The sequence below is a fragment of the Notolepis coatsorum genome (assembly GCF_963971535.1).
Source record: "Notolepis coatsorum genome assembly, chromosome: 2".
Taxonomy (NCBI): Eukaryota; Metazoa; Chordata; class Actinopteri; order Aulopiformes; family Paralepididae; genus Notolepis; species Notolepis coatsorum.
In genome coordinates this window covers 180582089-180601056 of record NC_140166.1, presented here as the reverse complement: position 1 = coordinate 180601056, position 18968 = coordinate 180582089, and the positions used below count along the sequence as shown (strand labels likewise).

At 45.1% G+C, this 18968-nt stretch overlaps 1 protein-coding gene across 2 annotated transcripts in view; it reads left to right on the top strand.

Annotated features, from left to right (window-relative positions):
• kdr (kinase insert domain receptor (a type III receptor tyrosine kinase)) overlaps positions 1-18968 on the top strand; it is a 49238-nt gene that overhangs the window by 28337 nt on the left and 1933 nt on the right. For both annotated transcript variants that reach the window (XM_084307425.1, XM_084307424.1), the window contains exons 19-28: positions 236-349; positions 3045-3133; positions 3834-3993; positions 7469-7560; positions 7997-8119; positions 8638-8749; positions 9320-9419; positions 11060-11165; positions 13607-13749; positions 13844-13928. In XM_084307425.1, coding sequence (XP_084163551.1) covers positions 236-349; positions 3045-3133; positions 3834-3993; positions 7469-7560; positions 7997-8119; positions 8638-8749; positions 9320-9419; positions 11060-11165; positions 13607-13749; positions 13844-13928 — 1124 coding nt within the window. The remainder of the gene's footprint in view (positions 1-235; positions 350-3044; positions 3134-3833; positions 3994-7468; positions 7561-7996; positions 8120-8637; positions 8750-9319; positions 9420-11059; positions 11166-13606; positions 13750-13843; positions 13929-18968) is intronic.

Below are 18968 nucleotides of genomic sequence, written 5' to 3'. Positions count from 1 at the left end.
CACGTGTTTCTAGACACTTCAGCCTACTGCTTTGGGTTTAGCTGCCACACACACACACACACACACACACACACACACACACACACACACACACACACACACACACACACACACACACACACACACACACACACACACACACACACACACACACACACACACACACACACACACACACACACACACACACACACACAAATGCACGCAGCGCTACATGTATCTCTGTCTGTTCCAGAGGGCGCCACATCTAGTGAGTACAGAGCCTTGATGTCGGAGCTGAAGATACTCATCCACATCGGCCACCACCTGAACGTGGTCAACTTGCTGGGCGCCTGCAACAAGCCGGGCTGTGAGTCACCGGCGAGCAACGCACACCTTTCACATCGCACGCTGTCAGACCAAAACCTAAACCAGAAGGTCAAGAATGAAGGAAAAACTCCCTCATTTCCCCACATATTCTTCACGTTATCACAGTACATTGAGTTTGGGATAGTCTTCACAGTCCTCACATGTCATGGGACACAAGAACTATGTAACCTTTTTGGTTCAAGTACCTCAGAAAGATGATCATAAATACATAAAATACATCATAAATACATCATACATGTAAATGGACTGCATTTGGACTGCTTTTATCCAAAGCGCTTCACAACGTATGCCCCACATTCACCCATTCACTCACATGCCGATGGCAGAGGCAACCATGCAAGGTGCCAACCTCCTCATCGGCAGCAGTTAGGGGTTAAGTGTCTCGCTCAAGGACACTTCAGCATGCTGCCGGGAGGAGCCGGAATCGAACCGGGAACCTTCAGATTACCAGACGAGCGATCTACCTCCTGAGCCACTGTCTCCCCCATGTACTGTACATGTACTGTATCTAGCATGATATAGATATTTCGAAACAGTTTCTTTCTTCCCCTGTATTTGGTTTGAGTCTGGGCCCGTTTTCCCGCGGCCCTTTGATGTTGTGTACTGAGCCCATTGCGTTCCTGAGTAATTGAGCTAGTGATGGAACTTAACGAGTGTTTTCTGTCCTAATGACTTACTGTATCAACCTCAGCCACAGAGCAGGCAGTGTTCACTTAGAGGCTTCTGGTATTCATTCTCCTCTTCCTATAAAACCCCTCACTCTTCCTCTTTCTACAGCAACCTCTGTAACCCACGCTGTATTGTGGGGACTGTACGTCTTGTTCTGTACTTTAGACAACAACAACCTAAATAGCAATAAATACATTGGAAGGACAGCCAGCTGTCATAAACAGCAGATATATGGGACATTTAGCTTCTCTTTTAAATATTCCACAAATGGATTCCACTTTCCCAAACTTATCAGAGGATCGCCACACTGAGTCTCAATTTATCAAGTTTTAAGATTCTGCATCACCTCTCTTAGCCACTGAGTCCAGCCCGGTGGTAGAGGATACTTACATTGGAGAAGGATCAGTCTTGGGCGGCTAAGTGGCGCAGTGGGCAAGGCGCTCGCCACTAACGCAGTAGATGCTGGGTTTGAGCCCAGCTCTCGGTGTTGCTTCCGGCTTGGCTGGTCGTTCATACTAATACAATTGGCAGTATTAGGGGGTGGGAAAGCCGATGGGTGGGGATCGGACGTTGTGGACAGCGACTCCTACAGGTCGGTTGGTGCGCCTGTACAGCAGAATCAGGAAGTATCGGGGGCAGCGTGAGCCTCCCACGCGTTACTCCTCGCCACTGAGAGATCGCACTGTGCAGGTGAAAAGATGCGACGGCTGCCTCCTCGTGTACCGGAGGGGACACATGATGCAAGGCTTTGTCCACATTGCAGCCGACCAGTGGGAGGCATGGTCTAACAACGTTCAAGACAGGGGAGGGTAGAATTGTACAATACGAAATTGGGATGGGAGAAAAATAGAAAATGGGGAGAAAAAGTAGATAAAAAAAAAGAGAAGGATCAGTCTCCGTGCTGGCAATGTAAAAAAAAAAATCTCAAGCCATCATATGATCTGGCTGAAATTCCATTTTAAAGACATCTGACTGTGTTTTGAAGATTGAACTCCAGTAAGTGGACCGGTTAGGACACTGCCAGAATGAGTGTGTCAGACTCAGAGATGCCAGAGAAAGACTTCATCTAGTCACATGTGGTACCTACTTGATCTGTACTTTTGATCCCATGTTCCTGTGGTTCTTAATGGGCCAATGGACATTAGGGAGGCTAGATCACTAAATATCTTCAAAAGTAAGCTAAAACTTACCTCTTAACCTTAGCCTTTTAATACACTCTGCTGCTTGGACTCAATACTGGGATTGTTACTGTAGAAGATAACTATTTTATTGCACTGCACTATTGCACTATTTTACAAGTCTATTTATGCTAATGTAAATGATATACAAATACAGTTTATTATAGAATAGAAAGCTCTATTGTCATTGTACCAATACAATGAAATTATGAGTGCTACTCCTGATCAGTGCAGTTAAAAACAAGGTAACAGGACAACTACAATACATATTCATCCATCCATGCTACACATATCATTCACTCCATACTACACATATCACTCACACAGTAGGCTACCCATAGTTCCTCGCAATACACATGTCATTGCTAAAAGTAATAAAAAGTGCAGTTCAGTATAAAACAATACATAGACAGATATAAAAAGTACAAAGGTTATCAATTATATATATTAAAATAATATATTAAGAAAATTCCAACATGAATATAGCATGTCAATGTGAATATAGAGTGATGATTATTGCACGGTTATATTATTATTATTATTATTATTATTATTATTATTATTATTATTATTATTATTATTATTATTATTATTATTATTATTATTATTATTATTATTATTATTATTATTATTATTATTATTATTATTATTATTATTAATAAGAATAATAATGGGTGAGGGTTCTGAATGTGGCGTTACCACTACCAGGGTGACTGGAGCCACTGATACTGAACATGTATGTGGCCATTCCATTGAAAAGCTTTGTGTAGTACTGTGCTCCACAAAGCCTTCATAACTTGTTTTTATGCTCATCACCTCTCTCCTCAGGCCCACTGATGGTGATAGTGGAGTACTGTAAACACGGGAACCTCTCCAGCTACTTGAAGAGCAAGCGTGGAGAGTACAGCCCCTTCAAGGTGCAGTAAATGATCTGTGACCCACATGCAGCCTGTTAACCACAGCCAGCCTCTGATGTGGCTCCCCTCACTGACCCCCAAACCACTAACTTACACACAGCAGCACTGACAAAACATGCAGACTGTTACACAACTGTTTACTACGGTGCTGTCTTACGTGTGCAGCCTTTCCTACAGCTGTTAACTATCAGGACATAGCTGCTTATGTAAGATTGTGATGTAAACAATACAAATATAGTGGTTGTAATCTAACTATATTACTGTATATATAATTATTCATATTTAATCTATAATTTAAGGTATAATATGAATTTATAGTAATACTCTCTAACTTTTTCATATAAATACATTACTGATGCCCAGTTTATGCTTTTACATTTGCTCTGTCGCCTGCTCTGGTTGGTTGGTTGGTTGGGTCACAAAAGTGTGTGTGTGTGTGCGCGCGTGCATGTGCGTGTGCGTGTGTGTGCATGTACGTGGTCACAGCCATTGCGGATTTGAGCTTGTTGTGTTCCACTTCACCCCTGATGCGTGTGGCCTGCTCCTGCATCCTCGTCCGAGTATCGGAAAGAACAAGTGATAAAACTATTTCCGAGGACCCCCTTTCTCATACTGTGCTATATCGAGTCACTTTCATCAACTAGTGGACAGAAACGCCACTGGATACCTTAAACTAACCTCTGATCCTCCGTGGTAACAGAGGAAGAGGCTGTTTGGCCAGGAGTGGGAGCGTGTGGAGGATGTGACAGAAGGAGATCTGGGCCTGGGAACCATCGCCCACCTGGACATCTGCACCGGGACAGCTGTCTGCTCCAGACTGGGGGATGACACTTCAGTCAGCAACCGAGAGGACCACGGAGGTACTAAAGAACAAGCTTGAAATGTTGAAATGTCTGGAGGATATCAGGATTCAGCCCCTTATATGAGACTGCATGGTAGTGGCCCAGTAAACAATAACTATATTACTGTATGATATATATCATTCTTTTTTTATATCCACTTTTTCTCCTCTTTTTCAATTTTTCTCCCATCCCAATTACCCGCTGTGCCAATTCTCCCCTCCCCTGTCTTGAACGTTGCTCGCATATGCCCCCCACTGGCCAGTTGTAGGGAGGATAGAAGCCTTGCATCACGTGTCCCCTCCGATACACAAGGAGGCAGCCTGTCACATCTTTTCACCTGCCAGCGCGGACTCCCATTGGCGAGGTGTAACGCGTGGGAGGCTCACACTACCCCCGCCATTTCCTCTCTGCTGTGCAGGCGTCCCCAACCGACCTCAAGTTTCTCAAGTTCAAGTTTCAAGTTTCTTTAATAGTTGTCATACAGAAGTACAGAATACTTTTATACAAAATGCTTCTTACTGTTACACTCCAGAGACTGTGCTAGACAAGATAAGTATGAAATAAAATAGTATAGCATGTAAAATAGAAGTAAAAATAGAAGTCACAGTGTTCAGTATAGACATATGTACAATGTTCGATGCAGAATAGAAGTAACTGAGTTACCATACAATATACAATATACTATGCAATGTACTAATATACAATACTATATAGTGCAAAGCAGAAATGGGATGAGGTACAATTTAGGTAAAATTTACAGTAAGGTGTACGAGTTGTAGTGCAAATCCTTTACCAATAAATATAAAGTGTGTTTAGGTGTTCTAAAGTGTGGAGAGTGGGTGCTGCAGTGTGTTGTTTGTTTAAAGTGAGTGTGTGCGTGTGGATGTGTGTGCTGTGTGCATTTGATGGTTGTTGCATAGTGTTTATTGTTCGTTGAGCAGCCTGATGGCCTGGGGATAGAAGCTTCTTCTGAGTCTTTCTGTACTCGCCATGAGACTCCGGTATCGCTTGCCTGACCGCAGCAGTTCAAAGAGGCAGTTGTTTGGGTGGCTGGAGTCCTTGATGATTCTCTTAGCCTTACCCCTGCACCGCTTGTTGTAAATGTTCTGGAGGGTGGGAAGCCACCCTCCAATTGTGCGTTCGGCTGAACGTGTCACTCTCTGTAGTCTGCTTCGGTCTTGTGCAGTGCTATTCCCAAACCAGGAGGTGATATTGCCAGTCAGGATGCTCTCTATTGTACATGAGTAGAAGTTCTTAAGGATCTTCTGACTGACTTGGAACTTCCTTAGGCGCCTGAGGAAATAGAGGCGTTGTCGTGCCTTCTTCACAACACTGTCAATGTGTGTGGTCCATGTCAAGTCCTCGGATATGTGGGCTCCGAGGTACTTAAAACTGTTCACTCTCTCAACCGGTGCCCCGTCGATGCTGAGGGGGCTGTAGTCCCTGACCCCCGACCTTCTAAAGTCCACAATCATCTCCTTTGTTTTGCTGACATTCAGGGAGAGGCTGTTCTCCTGGCACCATCCCGCCAGGACCTTGACCTCTTCCAGGTAGGCCCTCTCGTCGTTTGCAGAGATCAGGCCCACCACTACTGTGTCGTCAGCAAATTTGATGATTGTGTTGTTACTCCGCTGAGCCACACAGTCATGTGTGTACAGGGAGTAGAGGAGGGGACTCAGAACACAGCCCTGGGGGGCCCCTATGTTGAGGGTGATGGATGAGGAGGTGCAGTTGCCTGCTCTCACCACCTGGGGTCTGCCCGTCAGGAAATCCAAGACCCACTGGCAGAGGTCATAGTTCAAGCCCAGGTCCCTGAGCTTGGCTATGAGTTTGGAGGGGACTATGGTATTGAATGCTGAGCTGTAGTCGATGAATAGCATTCTCACATAGTTCCCCTTCCTCTTGTCCAGGTGTGATGCTGCTGTGTGCAGCACATGGGCTATGGTGTCCTCCGTGGACCTGTTGGGGCGGTATGCAAATTGCAGGGGGTCCAGGTTGATGGGGAGGGAGGAGCAGATGTAGCCCTTTACTAGCTTCTCAAAGCACTTCATGGCTATGGAGGTGAGAGCTACAGGGCGGTAGTCGTTGAGGCAAGCAGGCTTGGATTTTTTAGGTACAGGGATGATAGTGGACTTCTTCAGGCAGGTGGTGATGACAGCCTGTTCTAAGGACAGGTTAAATATGTCAGTGAATACCGGGGCCAGTTGGTCGGCACAGACTTTTAGGACGCGGCCGGGGATGCCGTCCGGTCCTGCTGCCTTCCTGATATTCACTTTTTTAAAGGTCCACCTCACCTCATGCTCTGTTACCCTGAACACTGAGTCTCCATCAGCAGACCCCCCCCCCCCATTGCCGTGGCTTGTAGGCTGGTGTTGTTATTACCAGCCTCAAACCTCGCGTAGAAGGTATTGAGATCATTAGGAGTCTCTGTCCACAACGTCCAGATTACCACCCATCGACTTCCACCCGCTAACTCTGCCCAAGCCGGAGGCAACGCCGACAGCCGGAGTCTAACCCGGTGTCTCTTGTGTTGGTGACGAGCGCAAGGTCCGCTGCGCCACCCAGCCGCCCCATAATATATATAATTCATAAATATATAATTTAAGTTAAAATATTAACTTAAATTAACTTAAAGGTAGAATCTGTGATGTCATCAAACGGTGACCTTGAGGCTTTGTTTAAATTTTCTGTTATGGTCTGATGTGTTTGTTGGAGTTCACAGGGAGTGGTTACTATTGTTGGCCACAACTCAGGTTCTGCCAAGAGTGGTGTGCAGACATTCCCAGTATGATAAGTTACTAAACTACCAACAAAACAAGAAATGAAAACAAAGTACAATACCAAGCGGGGCTCATTTGTCTAGGGGTCACAGTATTACAGATCATACCTTTAAAATATGATTGAAGAGAGGGCGGCTGAGTGGCGCAGTGGGCAAGGTGCTCGCCACTAACGCAGGAGATGCTGGTATCGAGCCCAGCTCCCGGCGTTGCTACCGGCTTGGCCGGCCGTCATACTAACACAATTGGCAGTGTTAGAGGGTGGGAAAGCCGGTGGGTGGGGATTGGACGTTGTGGACAGCGACTCCTACAGGTCGGGTGGGTGACGCCTGTGCGGCGGAAACAGGAAGTATCGGGGGCAGCACGAGCCTCCCACGCGTTACTCCTCGCCACTGAGAGTTCAAGCTGCTGCGGTGAAAAGATGCGACAGGCTGCCTCCTCGTGTACCGGAGGGGACACGTGATGCAAGGCTTCTATCATCACTACAGCCGACCAGTGGGAGGCATAGTCTAGCAACGTTCAAGACAGGGGAGGGAAGAATTGGAAATACGAAATTGGGATGGGAGAAAAATAGAAAATGGGGAGAAAAAGTGGATAAAAAAAAATATGATTGAAGTGATTTAGAAAATGTTCTGAGACAATCCCACTAACGTGCTAATATCTATAATCGTACTGTATAGATGTGGTTATAGAAGTGTTGTCTCTTGCGACCACAGAGATCTTGGACTATGATCACTTGACCATGGAGGATCTGATCAGCTTCAGCTTCCAGGTGGCCAAGGGCATGGAGTTCCTGTCCTCTCGCAAGGTCAGATTCACACTCCCACCCACCAGACCTGGATCAACTGTTTTTAAATAATCTTAGCATTTGTTCTAACCTGGTTGGTGTATCAGATGGGTAGGGTTTGCCGCCATATAGGACAATTCAAGGAGTACCAAGATGGTTGGCTGTATACTTTTCTGTCATTGACTTTCATTACCGGACACTATCTGAATTGTCCTCCTGATGCAATGAACCCCGCCCTTCTGGCACCTCAAACTGGTTAAAACAAACTCACGACTACAGAACACCTCTAGAGTAGAGTGTGTACGAAGGCATTAAAAACTGCTATTTCAAAGTACATGCAAATTAAATCAATTACTTCTTCTTATTATATTACTATATTATACCTCTTACATTACTATTTTTTTCCAGCTGTATTTTAAAAGTTAACAGTTGTCTTTTCCTGCCATGTGGTCTGTAGTGTATCCACAGAGACCTAGCAGCCAGGAACATCCTGCTCTCAGAGAACAACGTGGTCAAGATCTGCGACTTCGGCCTCGCCAGAGACGTCTATAAAGACCCCGACTATGTCCGCAAGGGAGACGTGAGTCAACTAACACAGACCGTAGATACCAGACATGTATCTGTATGGCTATAAAACAGCTTCTTGTATTGAAAAGAGTATAAAGGTCAACTCAGTAAGAGATTTGAACCCTTGCACTGAAGAACCATATCTGTTTTGTAATATCTTTGATAGCCCAAGTATTTATTTGCAGTTGTAAAGTCAACCGAAATCACTTAAAGTATGAATGTGATATATCACCATATCAAACTCTCTTTAACTATGAATGTACACAACACTCTTATACACATAACTTATTTTTAGATAATAAAGTTTTTAAACATTGTTCCTCTGAAAGTTTAACACAGTATATGGTTCTTCGATTGCGTCTAAACAGTCCTCATTATTACAGACTGTAATGTGACAACCGTTTCGGCTCAACCATGAAATTTCATCCTTATTCCACATAATTTAATGTGGTTTGAGTGTACACAGTTCTCATTCCAAACGATCAAATACCTTACTAAGTGGAGTATATTAAGCTTTGATTATCCCTACAGGCACGTCTCCCTCTGAAGTGGATGGCTCCTGAGACTATATTTGACCGGGTTTACACCACACAGAGCGATGTCTGGTCTTTTGGAGTTCTCCTCTGGGAGATCTTCTCTCTCGGTAAGCCTGTAGTTATTAGCATACTATTACAACCTACAGTAATACCTATTCGACTTTTGATCATACAGTATATATATATATTATATACTATTACAACCTACAGTATTTGGTATTGAAAAACAATGTTTGGTTTGTTGCATGCGTTAAGTTGATGGATATCATGACAAAGGCATTATTTGGATGAACATGGGAGTGGCAGACAGTGAGGCTGATCATTCTAACTTTCTGAGACTTTTGCACACATGACCTACTGTACAATTTTATTGTTTGTAATAATACTAAAATGTTACTGTCAATGACAAAGATAAATCAAAGATTTATTACGACGCCATTTGTCTCAAGTAGTTTTTGAATAATTCTTTGATGACACTGACTCAGTCTCATCTAATAGTTCTAGGAAATATTGCTCATTCCCATGACAACATCATCAACATTCTATGGAAGCCATCGCAGGCGTACCAAAGGAAATTACCGTTATAAACTCACCGTAGTCTGTTAAAACTCTGCAATGACTGATCACGCTATGACCACTCGGTACCTCCATCACAACCCATGTTCTCTTTCCTCCAGGGGCTTCTCCCTACCCTGGTGTGTGCATCGATGAGTTATTCTGCAGGAGGCTGAAGGAAGGCACCAGGATGAGAGCTCCAGACTACGCCACCACTGAGATGTAAGTGGGAAGTGCACATACCAGTAGCCGAGATAGCTGAGCTACACCACTGAGATATACTTTGAACTAATCAGTCTTAAAGGAACACACCGACATTATGGGAAATGCACTTAAATTCTTCTCCAGAGTCACACAAGGAGATAGATACCAATTTCTTCTCTGTGAGTTCAGTAGAAAACTATTTGTCTGCAAGCTAGCCTAGTTTAGCACAATGGAAGCGGAATGCGGATTCGCTAGCCTAGCTGTTGACCAAAAACAGCTCTCCTGAAGTTTTAAGCTATAGTCTAGCTGATCGGTAAGCGCATTTCCCATAATGTTGCAGTGTCGGCGCCATGGGGGGGCATTCGCGGGCCATGCCCCCCCAGATGGGGCACTGTGCCCCTCCAACCGGCATGGTCAATTATTATAAAAAAATAAAATAATTAAACATACATTTTTTTTATTATAGTAAAAGTCAGATGTTTTCCTTTATAAATAGGCTATTTAGCCTATTATTAAACGAAATTAAACAAAAAAAGTCTTAAAGGAAGTGTATGTTTGATCTCACACCACGGCTCACGCACGCGTTATTATTGGTCACGTTGAGTTGACGGGTAGGGCGTGACTGCATTTGAATTGATTTTGATATGGGTAGGGCGTGACTTGAGTGAGGTCAGTGAGCGCGAAAGTCAAAGATAGAGTCAGACTCAGGTAAAATATAATAATCACTTCTTGGAGACGGACATACAAATAAAATGGATATACGAAAATGGTTGGCTGGGGCAGGCGCACCTAGGCTTCTTCACGGCAATACCGGCAAGGAGATTTCGACACTTGTCAACACAGACCAGCTACGAAGGAACAGGTACTACTTCTCGGCTCTCGTGGATGTTGTCGGGTTTCTGGTAGAAAACCAGTTGCCTTTACGTGGAAACCTAGATGCTTTTGGTGACATGTCTGAGGGGGGAAGTGGTCTTTTCCTGTCCTTATTGGACTACACAATTAAAAAGGACCCAGAATTGGCTGACATAGTGAAAACTATCCCTCGAAACGCCACATACACTTGTCATGACATGCAAAATGAACTTATAAGTACACTTAGCAGTGTGGTGACTGAGGCTATAGTGGAAGAAGTAGGCGACTCGCATTACACATTAAAAGTGGACGGAACACGCGATCCCACGGGATGTGAAAATATATCTGTTGTCATTCGTTTTGTAGACCAGTCATTTGAAGTGACAGAGCGCCTGGTAACCATAGTGACAGCTGACGCAGGTGATGCACGGACATTGACAGACACAGTCTTAGCTGAGCTAAAGAATGCTGGTTTGGACTCGTCAAAGATTCTCAGCCAGGTGTATAATAATACGAAAACGAAATACGTGATCTTTCACTTTGTGTGTGTGCGCAAGACGCCAGTGTGTTTGTGACGTGACATGCGAGAGAGAGAGAGAGAGAGAGAGACTGTCTTATCTCTTATGCCTGCAGTGCGCTCATGTTTTGAAATGCGTGTTGGTTTGCGGGAAATGCGTTTTCTGAAGCGTATATTTTATGCCCCCCCAAAATTACCATATGCCCCCCTGATAAATTCGTTCTGACGCCGACACTGTAATGTTGTTGTGTTATTTTAATGTGATCCTAATGAATTCTACATAATATAGATACCAGACCATGTTGGACTGCTGGTTGGACCGTCCCACAGACAGACCGACGTTCACTGAGCTGGTAGAACATATGGGGAACCTGCTACAGGCCAGTGCTCAACAGGTCTGTGTAAATATTTAAATATACTGTTGTGCCCCTCCTACTCCTGCAGGCCCATTTAGAAAAACCCTGAACATGAACTTGCATCGGTTTGTGATAGATTATTAGTTACTGGGTATTTCAAAGTACCTCATATTTGGTACCATTTTGAAGCTAACAACTAGGGCTTTCCAATGATATAAATGTGTTATTATTATTGTTATTATTATATTAATATGTAGTTGCACTTGAACTTGTTGAAATTGAAGGTAAAAATGAATTTTCAAGCACTTTCCTTACTTGGTAGAAAATAAATTAGAGTGTATGGAATGTAGACAAATCTTGTTGGCAATATAGAACAGCTGACGGATTAGAAATCGCATCTATTGTTCAAAAGTTTTGAATTAATTAATGAAACTAGATCAGATACAAAAAAAATTTAAATTTTTTTTACATATGAGATATTATTCATAAAAAACATTCTGTGTGTTAAAATTCTTCAAACGTACCCCGTTCTCTTCCTAGAGCCTGGTCTTCCTCTATGCTCTCTGCCTCCCTACAAGCATCTTCCCTGGGGGCGGGGGGTGGCCAGAACCCTCTGGGTCTCGGCTTGCTTGTTGTTAGCCAGCGCTAGCATGGGAGCTAGCTGAGCTAATGGCTATGCTGGTCGCACACTCATCCTCCATTCTGGGTTGATACAAAGAAATATATTATATATAGAATATGACCCAGTAATGAATAAACTAAATACAGCAATGTGGCTATTTGAAAACATTGCATTCGCTAAATAAATACGTCAATTGTAGCTTCACGTTAGCCAACTTAGCCCGCAGCTATTGTCTAGGCATCGGACACACTCAAACAAAGCAATGTTTTCTGGGTGTTTTTCTTACATCACATCGGTACTTTTAGAAACACGCTTTTTGAGTGGAAAATATTACCAAAAGATCTGGAAAAACATCTCACAAACACTATAGACTGTCGTAAATTGAACAAATGCTATAATATGGCCAACAATCGCCTAAGGCACTGCTCGGGAAGGTTGGAGATCTCCTCCTCCACGTTGACGGCTGTTCCATCTACCCGTCTGGGCGTCACCCTTGACTCCACACTTTCATTTCACTCCCACATCAAATCCGTCACCAAGTCTGCCTTCTACCACCTCAAAAACATCTCCCGTCTCCGACCCTCACTCTCAGACTCTGTGGCTGAGACCCTGATCCACTCATTCATCACCTCCCGGTTGGACTACTGTAATGGAGTCCTGTTCGGGGTACCCAGCAAAGCCCTGGACAGGCTCCAGTATGTTCAGAACTCAGCTGCCAGGGTTCTCACTCACACCAAGCCCTGGCAGCACATCACCCCTACCCTCATCCACCTCCACTGGCTTCCAGTCAAGTTCCGCATCACCTTCAAACTCCTGCTCCTCACCTACAAATCCCTCCATGCCCTCGCCCCCCGATACCTGTCTGATCTCCTCCACCAGTACACTCCATCCCGGAACCTACGATCCTCTGATCTAGGTCTCCTCTCCATCCCTCGCACCAGGTTACAGACTTTTGGGGACAGAGCCTTCAGCGTGGCGTCCCCTACCCTCTGGAACTCTCTCCCCCCCGAAATCCGCAACGCCCCAACCCTGGACACCTTCAAATCCGCTCTAAAAACACACCTCTTCACCAAGGCTTTTCCCCATCAGTTAGTTTAGATTAGATTAGGTCCATTATCCCTTACCTTCCCTCATCCCCCCTTTCCCCCCCCCCCCTATTTTCCTTGCCCTATTTTTTGTCCTGATTGTGAAGCGACCTTGGGTTCTATGAAAGGCGCTATATACATTTTATCTATTATTATCTATTATTATTATTATTATTATTATTATTATTATTATTATTATTATTATTATTATTATTATTATTATTATTATTATTATTATTATTATTATTATTATTATTATTATTATTATTATTATTATTATTATAAACAGTACTGACACCGTTGTTTCAAACTGCGCGCAGGACCTCATTTGCCTGGGGAGAAGTAATTCCATGACCGCTCGCTCTGGGGGTTTCAGCAAAAGACACAAACAATTTTCAGGGGGGTTTTATATACTCCCTGTGACGACTTGAGGAGTAATATTACCATCGATCTACCACATAGGGCATAGGGACAAGCCCATGCAAAAATGTTGTCCCTCCGCCCTAAACTGCCCGGATGGGAGGAGATCGCCTGGCAACAGGCTCTAGATAGTTAGCACCAGGAGACTTAAATCCAATACATCTCTTGCTTATGTTAGCATACCCATGAACGTATTAGCTGATTCTTTAATGAATGATTGCTCTATTAATGTGAAAGTTGCTTGCTAACATTTCCCATAAACATGATTGTAATTATGGTTTTAATTGTTGAAGTACATATTTGAGGTGTTCTTAAGGAGAAAGTTTAACAAAATAACGGATGTTTATCTCCAGGATGGGAAAGACTACATCCCTCTGACTGTAGAGGAGATACATGGAGCCCCGGTGGGCCCTGATCTCAGGGGCCCTTACAACAGGCCCCTGAGAGAGGAGACTCTGGAGACCCAGCTCCACTACGACAATGCACCAACCCTCAGGTCAGCATCTCTCCTACACCGCAGCTGTCTGTTCTGAATGTTTGGATACTCTCAGACGAATCTTGTCCACTGACCTTCCCCCGACTTTGTGCAGGCTGGCCCAACAGAGTGAAAGGATCAGTCGGCCCCTGAGTGTGAAGACGTTTGAGGACATCCCTGTGGAGCGTAGCAGTGTCATGGTGAGTATCTGAAATGCACAACATGCACATTAATATTTTGCATGCTAGCTAATAATACCCCAGAGTCAGACAAGAAGATTATAATTCTATCTGTTGCAAGCTAGCCAGTTAACTTTCTACTGAACAAACAGAGAGGAAATTGATATCTTCTTGTCTGACTCTGGAGAAGATGGTAAGAGAATTTCCCATAATGTTGCTGTGTTCCTTTAGGGAATTAGAAGAGGTATAGTTTTATATCCTGACTACATGGGCCTTTAAACATGTGCCTAGACATTCTAGTGGATGCTCTACTATAGTCTCTCTACGCTGTCTTCTCCTCTGTCAGGCAGTTGCTACCTGCAGAATCTTATCAAAGGTATTTCCCATGTGCTCCTTCTTTTCAGCAAAGGTGCTCCTAGAAGTTGTACAATCTCATCCTAATTTTTGTTTCCTTTTAATACTGTAGGAAAGCCCTGTTAATAAGACTACTTTGTTCTGTAATAGCCCTTTAATATGTTGTTGTTGACAGGAAAGGGTAATTGATTTATGCCAGTGTAATCGTTCAGCGTGATGTGCTCCAACTAGTGTCGCATTCTAGTCTGCTGATAAGGTTACTGGCCCTTTAAGAGTTTCTCCTACGTCGCGCAAGTTTGGTTTCAGTTCAGTTGTCTGACGGTGCGGCTGCGGCAGTAGCTTACTCCTGTCCCTTTCGGATAAAGTGTGCGTCAATGAACACAACCACACATGCAAATTCCCAAATACAATCATTAACTGCAGCACGCCTCTGTGTGATTCTTTAATCGGAGTCACAACCCCATAGTGTCCGCCAGCTCTATCAAACGCACCCTGTGGAGGCCCTAGCCCTCCATTTCATGGTCCTTCGAGCCGGATAGAGCTCCTTCAAGACGCTATGACAGACCAGGACACCACAGAGACCACCGCTCACCCGCAGAGAGAGCGCCACCTACCAAGCCACCTACGTGACTTCGAAGTGGGATATGAACCTCAACTCAGTACTCAGATCAGTCAGTACTCGGATCAGTCAGTAGTCGGATCAGTCAGTACTCGGATCAGTCAGTACTCAGATCAGTCAGTACTCGGATCAGTCAGTACTCGGATCAGTCAATTCCTAGACCCACCATAAGGTCAGGTGTCGGCTCCCATCGTTCATACCCGGCGAGTGAAGCAAGGGCTCTGTATGAAGGTAGTAGGTCCTCACATCAGTCAATTCCTAGACCCACCATAAGGTCAGGTGTTGGCTCCCATCGTTCATCTGGGAGTGTACACCGACCACATGCTCTCTCACCAGTCCAGGAAGCTATCCTTCAGGAGCACATCCACTGCCTGGAGCTTGAGGAGCTACAGTGCCAGGTACAAGAAGACTGCAACGCTTACAACGCCTACAGCAGGAAGCACAAGGTGCACGGGAAGCTATCGCTAAATGCCTGGACAGGCAGAGGCGGCTTAAGAAGAAGGAGAAGGAACTTCAAGTAGCCAAACTGGTCACCTCACTTCTTCAAGAGTCAGAGATGGGACCATGTAGTGGTGCATTGTCTCCCAGGAGCTTCTACTCCCTACCAGTGACGCATGCTCCACCTGCCAATATTCCTGCAGGCTCACCACATCAACCCATCTCTCATCTACACCCTGCACCCCCTCTTGTGCGTGCAGCAGTATCTGAGCCGACCTATCCACCACCTGGACTACAGCACCACGTAGTGGCACCTGTGCCTCTAGCCCTTCCTACCATACCACAGAACATGCATCCCCCGCCGGCTAATCCAGCCGCCATCACTCCAGTGATACACCATCCAGCACAGGCGACGCCTCGCTCGGCTGCTCCACCAGGGTCATGGTACCCAGCTCCCAACATGCCTGGTTCAATCGAGCAACCTACAATCTCACATGAAGCTTCTGTAGCTACACACAGTACCCAGAGTCCTACCTATGGTGCGACCATCCCTAGTACTCCACCCAGTACTCAACTCAGTACTCAACCCAGTACTCAACCCAGTACTCAACCTAGTACTCAACTCAGTACTCAACCCAGTACTCAACCCAGTACTCAACCCAGTACTCAACCCAGTACTCAAGCCCAGTACTCAACCTAGTACTCAACTCAGTACTCAACCCAGTACTCAACCCAGTACTCAACCCAGTACTCAACCCAGTACTCAAGCCCAGTACTCAACCTAGTACTCAACTCAGTACTCAACCCAGTACTCAACTCAGTACCCAACCTAGTACTCAACCCAGTACTAAACTCAGTACTCAACCCAGTACTCAACCCAGTACTCAACTCAGTACCCAACCTAGTACTCAACTCAGTACCCAACCTAGTACTCAACCCAGTACTCAACTCAGTACTCAACCCAGTACTCAACCCAGTACTCAACTCAGTACCCAACCTAGTACTCAACCCAGTACTCAACTCAGTACTCAACCCAGTACTCAACCCAGTACTCAACTCAGTACCCAACCTAGTACTCAACCTAGTACTCAACCTAGTACGCAACCTAGTGCTCAACCTAGTACTCAACCCAGTACTCAACCTAGTACTCAACCTAGTACTCAACCCAGTACTCAACCTAGTACTCAACCTAGCACTCAACCTAGTACTCAACCTAGTACTCAGCCTAGTACTCAACCTAGTACTCAACCTAGTACTCAGCCTAGCACTCAACCTAGTACTCAACCTAGTACTCAACCTAGTACTCAACCCAGTACTCAACCCAGTACTCAACCCAGTACTCAACCTAGTACTCAACCTAGTACTCAACCTAGTACTCAACCCAGTACTAAACCTAGCTCTCAACCTAGTACTCAACCTAGTATGCAACCTAGTGCTCAACCTAGTACTCAACCCAGTACTCAACCTAGTACTCAACCTAGTACTCAACCCAGTACTCAACCCAGTACTCAACCCAGTACTCAACCTAGTACTCAACCTAGTACTCAACCCAGTACTCAACCTAGTACTCAACCTAGCACTCAACCTAGTACTCAACCTAGTACTCAGCCTAGTACTCAACCTAGTACTCAACCTAGTACTCAGCCTAGTACTCAACCTAGTACTCAGCCTAGTACTCAACCTAGTACTCAACCTAGTACTCAGCCTAGTACTCAACCTAGTACTCAACCCAGTACTCAACCTAGTACTCAACCTAGTACTCAGCCTAGTACTCAACCTAGTACTCAACCCAGTACTCAACCCAGTACTCAACCTAGTACTCAACCTAGTACTCAACCTAGTACTCAACCCAGTACTCAACCTAGCTCTCAACCTAGTACTCAACCTAGTACTCAACCCAGTACTCAACCTAGTACTCAACCTAGTACTCAACCCAGTACTCAACCTAGTACTCAACCTAGTACTCAGCCTAGTACTCAACCTAGTACTCAACCCAGTACTCAACCCAGTACTCAACCTAGTACTCAACCTAGTACTCAACCCAGTACTCAACCTAGCTCTCAACCTAGTACTCAACCTAGTACTCAACCCAGTACTCAACCCAGTACTCAACCTAGTACTCAACCTAGTACTCAGCCTAGTACTCAACCTAGTACTCAGCCTAGTACTCAACCTAGTACTCAACCTAGTACTCAACCCAGTACTCAACCTAGCTCTCAACCTAGCACTCAACCTAGTACTCAACCCAGTACTCAACCTAGTACTCAACCTAGTACTCAACCTAGCTCTCAACCTAGTACTCAACCTAGTACTCAACCCAGTACTCAACCTAGTACTCAACCTAGTACTCAACCTAGTACTCAACCTAGTACTCAATCTAGTACTCAACCTAGCACTCAACCTAGTACTCAACCTAGTACTCAACCTAGTACTCAACCCAGTACTAAACCTAGCTCTCAACCTAGTACTCAACCTAGTACGCAACCTAGTGCTCAACCTAGTACTCAAACCAGTACTCAACCTAGTACTCAACCTAGTACTCAACCCAGTACTCAACCCAGTACTCAACCCAGTACTCAACCTAGTACTCAACCTAGTACTCAACCCAGTACTCAACCTAGTACTCAACCCAGTACTCAACTCAGTACCCAACCCAGTACTCAACCCAGTACTCAACCTAGTACTCAACCTAGTACTCAACCCAGTACTCAACCTAGCTCTCAACCTAGTACTCAACCTAGTACTCAACCCAGTACTCAACCTAGTACTCAACCTAGTACTCAACCTAGTACTCAACCTAGTACTCAACCCAGTACTCAACCTAGTACTCAACCTAGTACTCAACCTAGTACTCAACCTAGCACTCAACCCAGTACTCAACCTAGTACTCAACCCAGTACTCAACCTAGTTCTCAACCCAGTACTCAACCTAATACTCAACCCAGTACTCGACTAACTCAACCTAGGACCTCTCCCAGTCCTCCGCTCCCTACCGTTGAAGACTTCACTTCATGGAAAGATCTCGTCCAAGCAACAGTCAGGTCCCTTCACGGTGCGGCTGATGCCCAGACCACTGATCAGCCTTATGAAGCAGCCGACTTCCTCAACGCTGAGAAGGTCCTCCTTAAACGAGCCCAGCTGGACTCATTCCCAGAGGAGATCAAGGCCCTCAAGTCTGACCGACCTCTTCCCCCAGACAGTCGTTTGGGCTCTCTATCTCTGGAGTATGACAAGGCTACATGTCTCCTCAGAGTAGGCGGTAGGCTGCACAGGGCAGAGAACTTGGAGATGGATGACATTCACCCAATCGTCTTGGATCCACATCACCCCCTGACAAAGCTGATCATCCAAGATTATGATCAAGCTCTTCTCCACCCCGGGCCTGAGAGGGTATTCGCTGATCTTCAATCCCGATTCTGGGTTCTATGTGGAAGAGAAGCAATCCGCAAGCATCAGCACACCTGCCGAGAATGTCATCTGCGGCGAGCAAAGCCTGACATGCCTAAAATGGCCGCCCTTCCGCCCTGTCGCCTGCTTCTCTACAAGCCCCCATTCTATTCTACAGGAGTAGACTGTTTTGGGCCATTTCACATCAAGATAGGGCGCCGGAGAGGCAGAAGTGGAGGAAGGATGACAAGAAACTGTCACTC